The sequence below is a fragment of the Aythya fuligula genome, chromosome 1, assembly GCF_009819795.1.
Source record: "Aythya fuligula isolate bAytFul2 chromosome 1, bAytFul2.pri, whole genome shotgun sequence".
Lineage (NCBI taxonomy): Eukaryota > Metazoa > Chordata > Aves > Anseriformes > Anatidae > Aythya > Aythya fuligula.
This window is the reverse complement of record NC_045559.1, coordinates 136,998,098-137,009,184: the sequence shown is the minus strand read 5'-3', so window position 1 is coordinate 137,009,184 and position 11,087 is coordinate 136,998,098. Positions and strand designations below refer to the sequence as shown.

Sequence of the window (11,087 nt, the reverse complement as noted above, 5' to 3'; positions counted from 1 at the left end):
TTTGCTACCAAAGGCATATTTAGTTACTGAATTTGCTCCAGAAATGCACCTTAGAACCCCTTTGATTGCTCCCGCTCATAGCAATATGGAAAAATAATCAGATTTCTAAAAATGTTTAGCTCTCAGAGTAAAGGTTGCTAAACTCATTTTAATAATGTAACCTGACTGATGAGAAAAAAAAAAAAAAAAAAAAAAAAGGTTCTCCAGTAAATCCTCTCTCCCTCAGCCCACTGTATCATCACTTAGATAAATTAAGTCAGCAATCTGTACTAAATTCAGTGGGCTTTTTGCTCTTTACACAGCATCTGGTGAATTCCCAAAATAGTAAAGAACACAGTAACTCTAATGTAAGAGAATCCTGTTTGCCTATATTTTACTGTTCCCAGCTGGAGAACAGTTATATAAAAAACCATTCACAGGACCAGACGATCGGGTGTTATCGTTCCATACTACAGAAATGTGAATCCTTTTCCAACTCTTCTGCACTTTAAAGCATTAAGTTTTACAAGAGCAGCAGATTCATTAGGACTAAAATTTGTAGCTTCACAAAGCACACGACTGCAAATCACATGCGCTTCTACTGGAAACTTGCATAAACCTTCTAGGTGCTCCTAATTTCCAAAGCAAAGACGAAGCTGATACAGGATCAGGAGATGAGATGGCCAGAAGGCCAAGTTCATCAAAAAAGACTGACATCCTCAGGTTGAAGACTCCAAAGAAATGCTACATTTTCTTTAAAATAATTTAAGCACTTAACATCAGATAGTTTAGGACAGTCGGTCGAAATTGCACAATTTAAGTCAGGTAATAACTAAAGCAGCTTTTCCTATCTGCTCCCTTTTCTCCTGCTCTCACAATCTCCAGCACTGTAGCAAGGGAGCAGCTGCACCCAAGATGGGCTCTCATTCTCACTCCCCCAGCTGACTGCTCTTTTTTTCCAAGTCTGCTCTGACACTACGAGCAACTGCAATGCAAGGTGGTTGGGGAAGGAATTATTTTTAGCTGTGTCAAATAAGACTAACCATCAGACCGATCGCTTACACTCTGGCTAAAACATATGGTGATCTTCACAGTAAAATCTGAAAAAAGTGCATGTTGAACTGAAAATAGTCACAAACTGCATGCAAGTCCCTTTTTAAAAGCTTTCACATTCCATAATTTCTATAATTAAAGTGATGCCTTTAAATATTGGCAAACCAAAGGGAATGAAATCCAACCTTTGATCCGTACAGATACTGGGGCTGTGCGTTGGGCTGCTTATCCCTCTGAAACTCCTGGGAGAACGGCAGCACGGTCCGAACAAACCTATGAAAGCAGAAGAAAGAAATAATTATTTACACTTTGGTTATTAGGCGTGTGCCTAATGTAGCTTATTAGCCTGTATATTGCTGTTTCTGTCTACAGACAAAATGAAAGCCAGAGACCGGTTGCCTTTCAGACCAACCTTGGGAACAGGGAAGCGCACAGCCTGCGTTGCCCAAACGCCTGGGCACAACTCAGCATGTGATTCTCCATCGCTTACAGGGACCCCCTTCTTCCCAGTGCTGCACAGGGTCCATTTCCCAACAGTGCTCTAACCCAGCAAAAAGAGAAGCACCCAACAAAGCACCAACAGCCTCTCACAGAGTAAGCGAGTTCCTCAGGCTTCTGAAATGAAGCACTTAGGAATAACGACAGCTTCAGATAGCATTCCTACTAAATGGCTGGTTTGTGCTCCTCTCCTCCTCCCCTAGAAACTCACAAGAGGAGAAATACTTCAGGTTAATACCTTAAAAAAAAAAAAAAAAAGGCACGAATGGTACAATCCTTGTAGCAAAACAAGCGTTTCAAACATTTCATCCTACTTTACTGATGTTCTAATCCGTGTGTAGCAATACACAGCACCTTTAATGAAGAGCATTACCTCTGTATATCGTAAGGGGAAGAGAACTACAAAGAGGAGGAGTTCTGCAAAAGATGTGATCAAACTGTCCCCTTGTATCTGAGAAGCTGCATATCTGGGTCCTCTCCTGAACAACTGAGCTCTGACAGTGTCGGAGAACCACACAATTCACATTTTACAACAGTACAGTTTTGGTGGAGAAAGAAGTTAATCAACTTCTACAATTCTCATTCTGCTTTCACTTTGCTCAACCAAGCAAAATAACTGTGTGTGTGGGGAGAGGTGCCTGTGGGTGGCTTATTTATTTTTTCTTTTTTTAAACCTGGCAAAAAGGATCTCTTGGTAAATGTTGCAAAGCTGCAGAGGCACAAGGAAGTGGGAAAACAGTCATTTAGGAACTGTACGCCAAATATTTGTATCAGGTCAAGCTGTTGCAACTGATAGCTGTCTAAACAAATTGCATTTAGGAGGAGGTTTCAGGAAAGGAAATTTGTAGTACAGTAAGACATCATAAGATACACTTGTATCCTAATCTGGTTTTGTTTTAAATGTTTGAATTGAATTAACACACAAAATAAATGACTCACTGAGCATTCTTCCTAGAAAGTACTCTTTCTGCTTTTAAATCAGAAATTCTGCTTTTAAATCAGAAATTTTCAAGCTGAAAACTGGCACAGCCACGCTAAACAAAAATGGTTTCACCCAAACATGTATAAATTGCACCATGCTGTTTAAAGTTATTTCCATTACTTTTCTTCCCCTAAGTAATCTGAATCATTCTTCTGAGAATCTACAACTTCGGGGCAAGGTTTTCTTGGTTTTTTAATCCACTCAAAACCAGGCATGCCAACTGTTTCACAGCTGCTTGTTTATACGTATCTTAGCCTTGTCTTTCCAAAAGTACTTACACTTTTGTCCAGAAAGTGCTTGCATCTAGAGCTTTTGAAGATGAACATCTATGTGTATTGGTTTTGATACTATAAATATTAAATTTTTTAGTTAAACCTCCTTACATTTAGATTTCCTCAACTTACAAGTTCCCCTCCTCTCTCCCCTTCTCTCCCAAGGAAAAGAACATTTCAGACTATAAACTGGGGTGCATCCCATGACTTTGGGAGCTGCAACTATTTTTCTTTCATTTTTCAAAAAGGTATTATGAACATATTTGGATTACTATGCCATTAGTGTCTGAAGACAAAGTCCCCTTAAGGGACAAAATAACCTTATTTGTAGACAAAATAACCTTAAAAGTTTCTTAAAGATTTGAAGTAAACACAAACTTTATACCTTCTTGGGGGTGTGAGGGAAAGATGCCCCAAGGAAGGAAGAGGTTATGAAAAGGAAGTAGGAGCAAGAGACAGCAAGACACTTCTTTGGTATCTTACAGAGGAGCTATGACTAAGTACAGAAGAACCAACAGGGAAAATAGGCTGCATCGTTCTAGGAGGTGTGTGACTAATGCCAATATATCACTCAGATATTAGACATTCCTTCCCACTACACTAAAAGCTTCAGAGAAACTTTTACAGTTCAGCATCATCTGCTCCTCTTCAAACTTTTTCAGTGTGCAGGTATGTTTTCTTTTTGGCATCCTGCAGGCTGGCTTCCTCCTGCTCCTCCTCAAGAAACAGAAATATCTCTTTCAGGGATTGAAGAATTAAGCTCTTGGAATACCAACAATAAAACTAGGCAAAATTTGTACTTTCCCTCCAATATTGCTGGCTGCAGGTTTTGGCATGTTACAAGATAATCATTTTTAATCATTGCTGATGATCTCATAGTAACTTATTTTAATCAACATGGGTTGTAAGCAGCCAAAGCAGATTAAGCGATGAAAAGCCTGCTGGCTTACCAGAGCTTTGCAATGATTGCTAAAGGGAAACATGAGCCCCAAAGTAAACATTGTAGGGATGAAATAATTTCATATCAGTGTTTCTGGGGTGCCTACCAGGAAGGAGTTCATAGTGAGCACTTCACAAGCTGACTGCCAATATCTATTTAAGAAAATAAGGAGAAATCTGAGAGGTGCTGCTTTGGTCAATGAGACCACTTCCTTGCTACTGCAGGCACAAGAACAGGCAGCCTCAAACTTTCTGAACTTCATCTCACAGTGATCATCCACATCCTCTGCTATTTTACAACCAAGCCTTTTCTAAACAGCTGGGAAGACTGTTGTAAAGCGGGTGCTTGTGGGGGGGAGTAGAGGGTGATGTGAGGGAGGGTGAGAAGATGGACAGAATTAGCACTGGTTAACACTCAAGGAAGGTGCTACTGGAGAAAAAGCAAACAAAATGAGGTGTATATTTAGCTAGAAAAGAAAGCTTTGGACTTTGGGTAGTTGCAAAGACGCTTTGCCTTAATCTTTTTAAACAGCAAATGTCAGATTATCATTCATGAAGGAAACACAAACATTCTTGCAATATTCAGGGGAAAGAGAGAGAGAGAGAGAGAGAGAGAGAGAGAGAACAGGCGGCTAAAAACTGAAGCACAAGGAAACAACAAGATGAAAGAGTACGAAAGAATAATGGCTACCTAAAACTCTATCCCTATCCCCATTCTTTCTGGCCTTCCCTCCTGGCAGAAAGATTTTTTTGTTTCTTAAAGCAAGAGAAGATAACATGCTTGTCAAATATGATGGGCTGTTTGACTACAACCACCCTACTTTACGTCAGCCTACACAACAGCACCATTTGGCTCTTTGTAGCAGAAACTGGTCGTTTCCAAAGCCAGTGCGGCTTTTCAGACTTGCTCCAGCAGTGTCTGAGAGGGCTGGAAACTCTTCTGAGCAGTGACAATCACACGGTATGTACAAGACAAGACAACAGCTGTTCTCTTGTGAAAACTAGTCTCAAAAGAAGTATGAGAGAGAGAGAGAGAGCTTGTGAAAGGAAGGGGGAAGAAAGGCTGGAGGTGGGGTAGAAAGGAAAAATTGATCTTTTTGTTCATTTGGTAGTAACTTTGTATCCTCACAAAAAACATGACATCTTGCATTTAAAAGAGTGCTATACCCATGATTTTTTAGCAGAGAATACAGATTTGTAGTTTGTAACATTATAATGTGTTGAGAGGAGTTGAGATGAGTGAAGCCTGACTACTGTCTTGGGAAGCTTGTATTAGTGCTTCAAGGAAATCCAGAAAACCCTCAATCCGAACAAACACCCAGGTTGTCTCACGCTCATCTCACTCTGTTAGCCCTGAGCACAAAACATGCTATCATGGAAGGAAAAGATCAGCTCAGGATTAGTAAAGAAAGAAAACATGACAGAAAAGGGAAACGTGACTAGAAACACTGGAAAAGGAATGAAGAAAAGTCTGGGAGCTGTCCTCAGGCCTTTTGACTCCTCTGGACAGTCCCAGTCCTCCTAACTCCGCAAAGATACAGGGGAATGAAAAAAGTACAGATCTGGGCATAAGCGTGAAAAAGACTCATGGTGCAGAAAGACCTTTGGCTTGGAAAAACGTACAACTGAGGGAAACACGAGGAAAGATCCTGAAAAAAGAGTCCCAAGCAGCACAGAAAAGACAAGTGGGAAACACTCGACATCCACGTGGCTGCTGCCAGGATCAGGATGCATGAGCAGAGAGTCCTGCGGCCTCAGCCACTACTGCAGCTCTCGTGCTCATGCTGTTAACCACAATCCTGTCCCCTCTCATTCCTGCCTGACAGCAAACAGATTAAAAACACCCTTGGGCTTCACTGCTGTTGCCCACCTGCAGAGGTCCTCCTGCTCATCTCCCAGCTCCTCCTCCACACAGCGCCTCACCAGCAGCTGAGCAGCCAGCCAGGAGACTAAAATTCAGAAACTGGTAACTCCAATTATTAAATTGCTAAGTGTTTTAATAACAGCCTCACTCTTTACTCTCAGTACAATATCAGATATAATTCCTAAATCTCAAGTAATTAAAGATGCAACATGTTTCAGTACTTCTGTGTGAACAACCTTAGCCTTTGTATGAAACCTGCGGCCTTGTAAAAATTTGAACTCTTGATGAATATTTGAAATTATCAAGTTCAAGTATTCTCATGGGAAGAGCTTTGAAAGGTACGGGGCACAAGTTAATCTGGCCCAAAACACTAGCTTTAAAAGAACAATCCTGACATGCAAGCTGTACTTGAATTAACAAAAGGCAAGGCACAGATACTACACCTTTCCTGGGACCTCCACCTCCAGTGCCCAACTCCAAGCAACGTCTCTGCTTTTCATTATACACACTCCTCTTTCTTCCAGCCTTTTATTGTTCCTTTTCTTCCCTCGCTCACACGTGCTTCATGCAAGCCATTACCTATCAAGTGTCAAGAATTGAGCTGACGGCTCATACAGAGCCTGTCACTGGGTACTCACGTACATGCACGCAATACCCTGCACTAAGTTAAATACAGAGAGAATTTAAAGTTCATACTAACTGCCTGGGATCTGGCTCCCTTTAGCATCTCTGAAATTAATTTTCCTGATATAATTACCTGACAAGCTCGAGGATCAGCCTAACTCGATTTGTGCATACAGCTTTTAAGTAGACAAGCAGCAGCCCTTGGCCACCTACACGTGCTTCCTGAGCACTGCGCTCTGCACTACTGCAATCTTTCCAGGTGGGATAGACAGATGCTAAGCTGTTCTAGGAGCTACTGAACATCACTCATTGTGGCTGCCACATGAAACATCGCCACATCAAAACTTTCTTTTAATATTATGCTTATGTGATTGTTAACACAGCACACCCAATATCCCAATACTGATTTCCAGACACACCAACACGCACAGGGTAGCTTCCCCAGAAGTACATTCAACACTGCTACGAAGACAGATTCATGTAACAGAAGCTTCTTGCCTAAACCTTAAACACAAAACCCACTCTTTTTTGTTTTTTTGCCTCCTGACAGAACCTTGGATCTAAACCACAGCATAACCAGCAAGAACATGTCAGACAGAGGAAGCGCTCCGTGGAGAGAGTGAGAGATGAGAATGGGCTTTCTCCTCTTCCTACAGCTCAGTGTTCAATACCACTTTGCTGGCACTTCACAGGGCTTTCAGCAAAATCCAATTAAAAGCCAAAAGCAATACAAATCCTAAAAACAGCACACAAGCAGGAAGTCCAACTACTGAGCCTGCCACTCGTTCAAATTGTGGATCCCACCTTTTGCTTCCTTTTTCCATTTCTCACTCTCCTTAACAGCTGCAACAGCAGGAATGAAGGACACCAGGAACAAAACCCTAACACTACAGATACCCTGGAGTCTTCTGCTAACATCAGGTGAATGAAAAAAAAAGCTTTCAGTTAGAAAAGCCAAACTTTTAAATACAGCACAAACCACCTGAGACCAAAAAAAATGACACGAAATGCAATGTACAGCTTCTCTGAATGATATCGTATGAGTGTCCTCTGCTCCAAAAAGGACTCGCACTTCGGAGTAAGACTGCAAGACTTCCCTGGCTTATGAAGGCTCAGTAACACACAACTGGTGGGAATAAAATAGCCAGAAGTTCCAGAGACATGGAAAAGAGCAGCAATACAGATAAAACCATATCCAGCAAACCATGAGCTCTTCCCTTCCAGCAGGCAATCCTTTTTCTTCACATTAATGCAGAAACAAACAATATAGTTTTAATTTCATCATCTCACAGCTGAGGATCCCATTTACCAAAGCGTCTTCCCGATATACACGCTGCAGTGCTTTTTGGACACACTTCATTTTCAGCATATCATAGCAGAGTCATTAAAATGTCATAGAATTTGGATGCCGAGGTTGATTTTTCATTTCTACCGTGGACTAATAAGTGTCTTTCATACATTTGACAGCACTTAGTAAAATGACTCATTCCCCTTCATTTCTCACAGAGCATTAGGAGTGGAAAATACACTGAAAGAAGAGTGATGGACTTTGTCAGCATTTGCTGGGAGAGAGGTTGCAGGAGAGTCAAAGAACTTTTTAATCAACAAAAGGCTGCTGTGCCAACCTGTTAGTGGATCCATTGTAGCAGTAGTTTGGAAGGAAATCGTAATTCAGTTCCCAAAAGACATGAAGAGTGATTCGTCCGTAAGGGGCTGACACGTTGTGATTGGCTTCCCTGAACATGGCATCGAAGCTATCCAAGGTCATGTATCTGCTCAGAAGCTTGTGAGTCATTTTGTTTATTTCTATCAAGCCATCCAGCTCCTACAAAAAACAAGCAAGAGGAAAGAAAATGAGCAGCATGTTTCATAAAGTGGAGAACCTCAAACGAAGTACATAAAAAAACCTTGACGAATAGACTAGAAGTCCAAATGAACTACTGCCTGCTCTCCCATCTCTCACTTTAATGATAAAGCTGGAAGGAATCTGTGCTCTCAGTAGTGTTTTATATCTGTGTCCCACCAAACCCTCTGAGACACTGAGGGCATTCAGTAACATCCCTCCACACCGCCTGCAGCTGTCTCAAGCACAGATCTGGGCCATCTCTTCTTTCACTGAGCGAAAGTAAAAACTCCAACATTTAAATGGGATCAGACAAAGGCCAAGAGACAGCTTCTGCATTTCCTACCTCACAACCTATCACAAAGTCATTTCTGCTGGGTAGGGGGAACTGGTGATCTCTCTCTTGTAGTAGCGCTACTAAGGATAACATCAGATTTACCATAAATCCTTCTCTCAGTTTACTCAGGTAAAGACTGCACTAAGATGCAAAGAACTTTTAACCTGTAGGTGCCGAATAAATAAATAAATAAATAAAAACCACACGGCCACACACACAAAACAGCCCATGAATCAAAAAGAGAACACCACTTCTTGTTCCAAAAAATACCAACGAGCACTGCTTATTTGGCAGTGACATATTCGTGCCGTCACACATGAAGCAATGCCCAATGGAAACTGGGCTTTATTTGGCTGTGCAAACTCCAAATAAAAAAAACTCCTGGTCATCTTCCCATACAGGGTCTGATTTTATAGCTCCACTTCTCAAAGGGTTTTCAAACCTGTGACAGTTACTTTTAGAAAGCAAACCAAAAGAACCACTATGATGGTTATGACAGTGCTGAGTCCAATCTGAGGGCTTAGATAGCTCAGTCTTTCAACTGACTTCACTTATTTAGCTTGTAGAACAGCAGAAGATATTTATTAGTTAAGCTATTAGTATCAGCTTCTTACTGAAGAAACTAAGTCATTTTCAGCAAAAATGATTTTTGCAGAAAAACAAAGAGGGGAAAAAAAAAAGGAGGGCAAGTGGGATGGACAACAACTTAGCTCTGCCAATTTCTAACTCTGTGAGTAAGAATCTATGACCTAAGAAACACATCAATGGTTTCTGTTCACTTAGCCAGTAAGAAAGTAATTTGAAGGTTATAACACAGAGCACCAAAGAGGTGTGAAAAGCCAGACTCCTGCCCCTCTTTATGGTCAGTATTTAATTCATCTCCAGTAAAGAATGACACAGAATCAAGGGAGCTAACTGCATGACAAAATTTCACTGGTGAAAAACCATTACATCAAGATTGATGGTAAACTTCCTTGCACAACTTTTAATTTTTTCATTTCAGCAGAACAGAATGTAGCGGATATTCTTCTTGTTGACTGCATATTTACTTGTCAAATTCATGCTGTCTGGAAATAAAATTTGTTCGTTAACATTTTCATTGGGGAGCTAATTCAGAACGACACCTCAATATTGCACAGATGCTCTCCTTCCATAGGCACAAGTCAGATCTTATTCTTCCACAAAAAATTTGCCTTGATGTTGTCAAGCTACAAAACCAAGCTGCCTGGTTAAACAAACTCCTTTTGGTTCTACCAGCCACAGTGCTGTTTTGTTTTGGTCTGCAGTTAATGTGCAAGTGCAGACAGAAGTGTGTGCTTCCCAAAAGCTTACATCGTGACACTGCTCATCCTCCTCGTTTCCTCACATCTCCTAGCATGCTTTCTCTACTGGTGCTGTTTACAATTTACAACTCTCAATTAAAAACATAGCCCATCAGAATCAAAAAGGTCTACAAAAAAAAGGTCTACAGTTGCAACAGAGGATGTGCACGTATACTTTATGACGTAGCTGCACATCCTAACTACACCACAAAAGAATGCCTTTTGCAAGGATAAACTGCTTCTCTAGTGGGGGTGGTTGTCAATCTAGATTTAGTAAACAAGACAAACATCAACCGTAGCACCATATGATTTCACACATACAGAAAAATGAAAACAAAACATCAGAGTGAACAGTTTTGTTATTTTTCTTATAAGGCTGCTTAAATTCTTTCCCACGCATACGTTTAACTAAGGTTTGGGATAAAACAAGTTTGCCTCTTAATAATTCAGCCTCTTCATCCTACAGGAGTGACTGTGCATCCATCCACTGAGCGAACATCTAGAGGACTTCCAGCAAAACCTCAGAAAACAGTTTTGGATTCTACCATTAACAAACACACACATTTATAATAAAGGGGAAAAAAAGGGGGGGGAAGGCTAGATGTCTATCATTCTCAATGCAAATAAAACCTATTGCTCAGATAAAAAAATACGTAGCATTCTAGGCACCCAGCTGCACTGCTGATGCTCTGACCAAACTGCAGCACAACACTCACCACAATGGAAGTCAAATCCTCGCTTTCGAATCGCCCAATCGCCAGCTCCATTGACCTGTACATAGCTGCTGAAATGCGCTGAGTGATCAGTCGGTTCAGGTCTATCGACCTACCGAGAAGCTAAAGAAAAAAAAAATGCTCTTAAGCTTTGAATAGAATATTAAATGACAAGACAAGCTGCACAGGAACTATGAGACCCCAGAGTAACAGCCTTTTAAATGGAGATCTTGCATTCCAAACAAAAAGAAATAAAGTAGATGGATCTACGTTACATCTCAGTTCTCACAAAAACAAGTAAAATCACCTGCTGCATTTACATCTAGGTATTTGTATCAGCGTCCTATTGCCTCCATGACACTGTGCCAACAACGCATTCAAAACTGGTGAAAGACATTATTAGGAAGACAATGCTACCACACAAGACATTTCTATTGGGCTTGTGTTTGCTTAACTGCAACAGACATTCACCTTAAAACATGACCTGTTAAGATTTGTGTTAATTCACTCCTTCATACAACAGAAAAAAATGATCTCAAAAGGTCAGTTCTGCCACTTAGATGGCGGAATGTAAAGCACAGAAGTAGTTTTACATACCTACATAAATCAGTATCACTGGAAAATCGCCAGGGAAAGCAAATACAACAGAAAATGAGCTAAC

At 40.8% G+C, this 11,087-nt stretch overlaps 1 protein-coding gene across 1 annotated transcript in view; it reads right to left on the bottom strand.

The window, feature by feature from the left end:
* CYFIP1 (cytoplasmic FMR1 interacting protein 1) overlaps positions 1-11,087 on the bottom strand; it is a 62,967-nt gene that overhangs the window by 22,391 nt on the left and 29,489 nt on the right. Inside the window, exons 21-23 of the mRNA XM_032208044.1 lie at positions 10,430-10,549; positions 7,837-8,036; positions 1,218-1,305 (exon numbers count right to left, since the gene is read on the bottom strand). Of these exons, the coding sequence (XP_032063935.1) occupies positions 1,218-1,305; positions 7,837-8,036; positions 10,430-10,549 (408 nt within the window). The remainder of the gene's footprint in view (positions 1-1,217; positions 1,306-7,836; positions 8,037-10,429; positions 10,550-11,087) is intronic.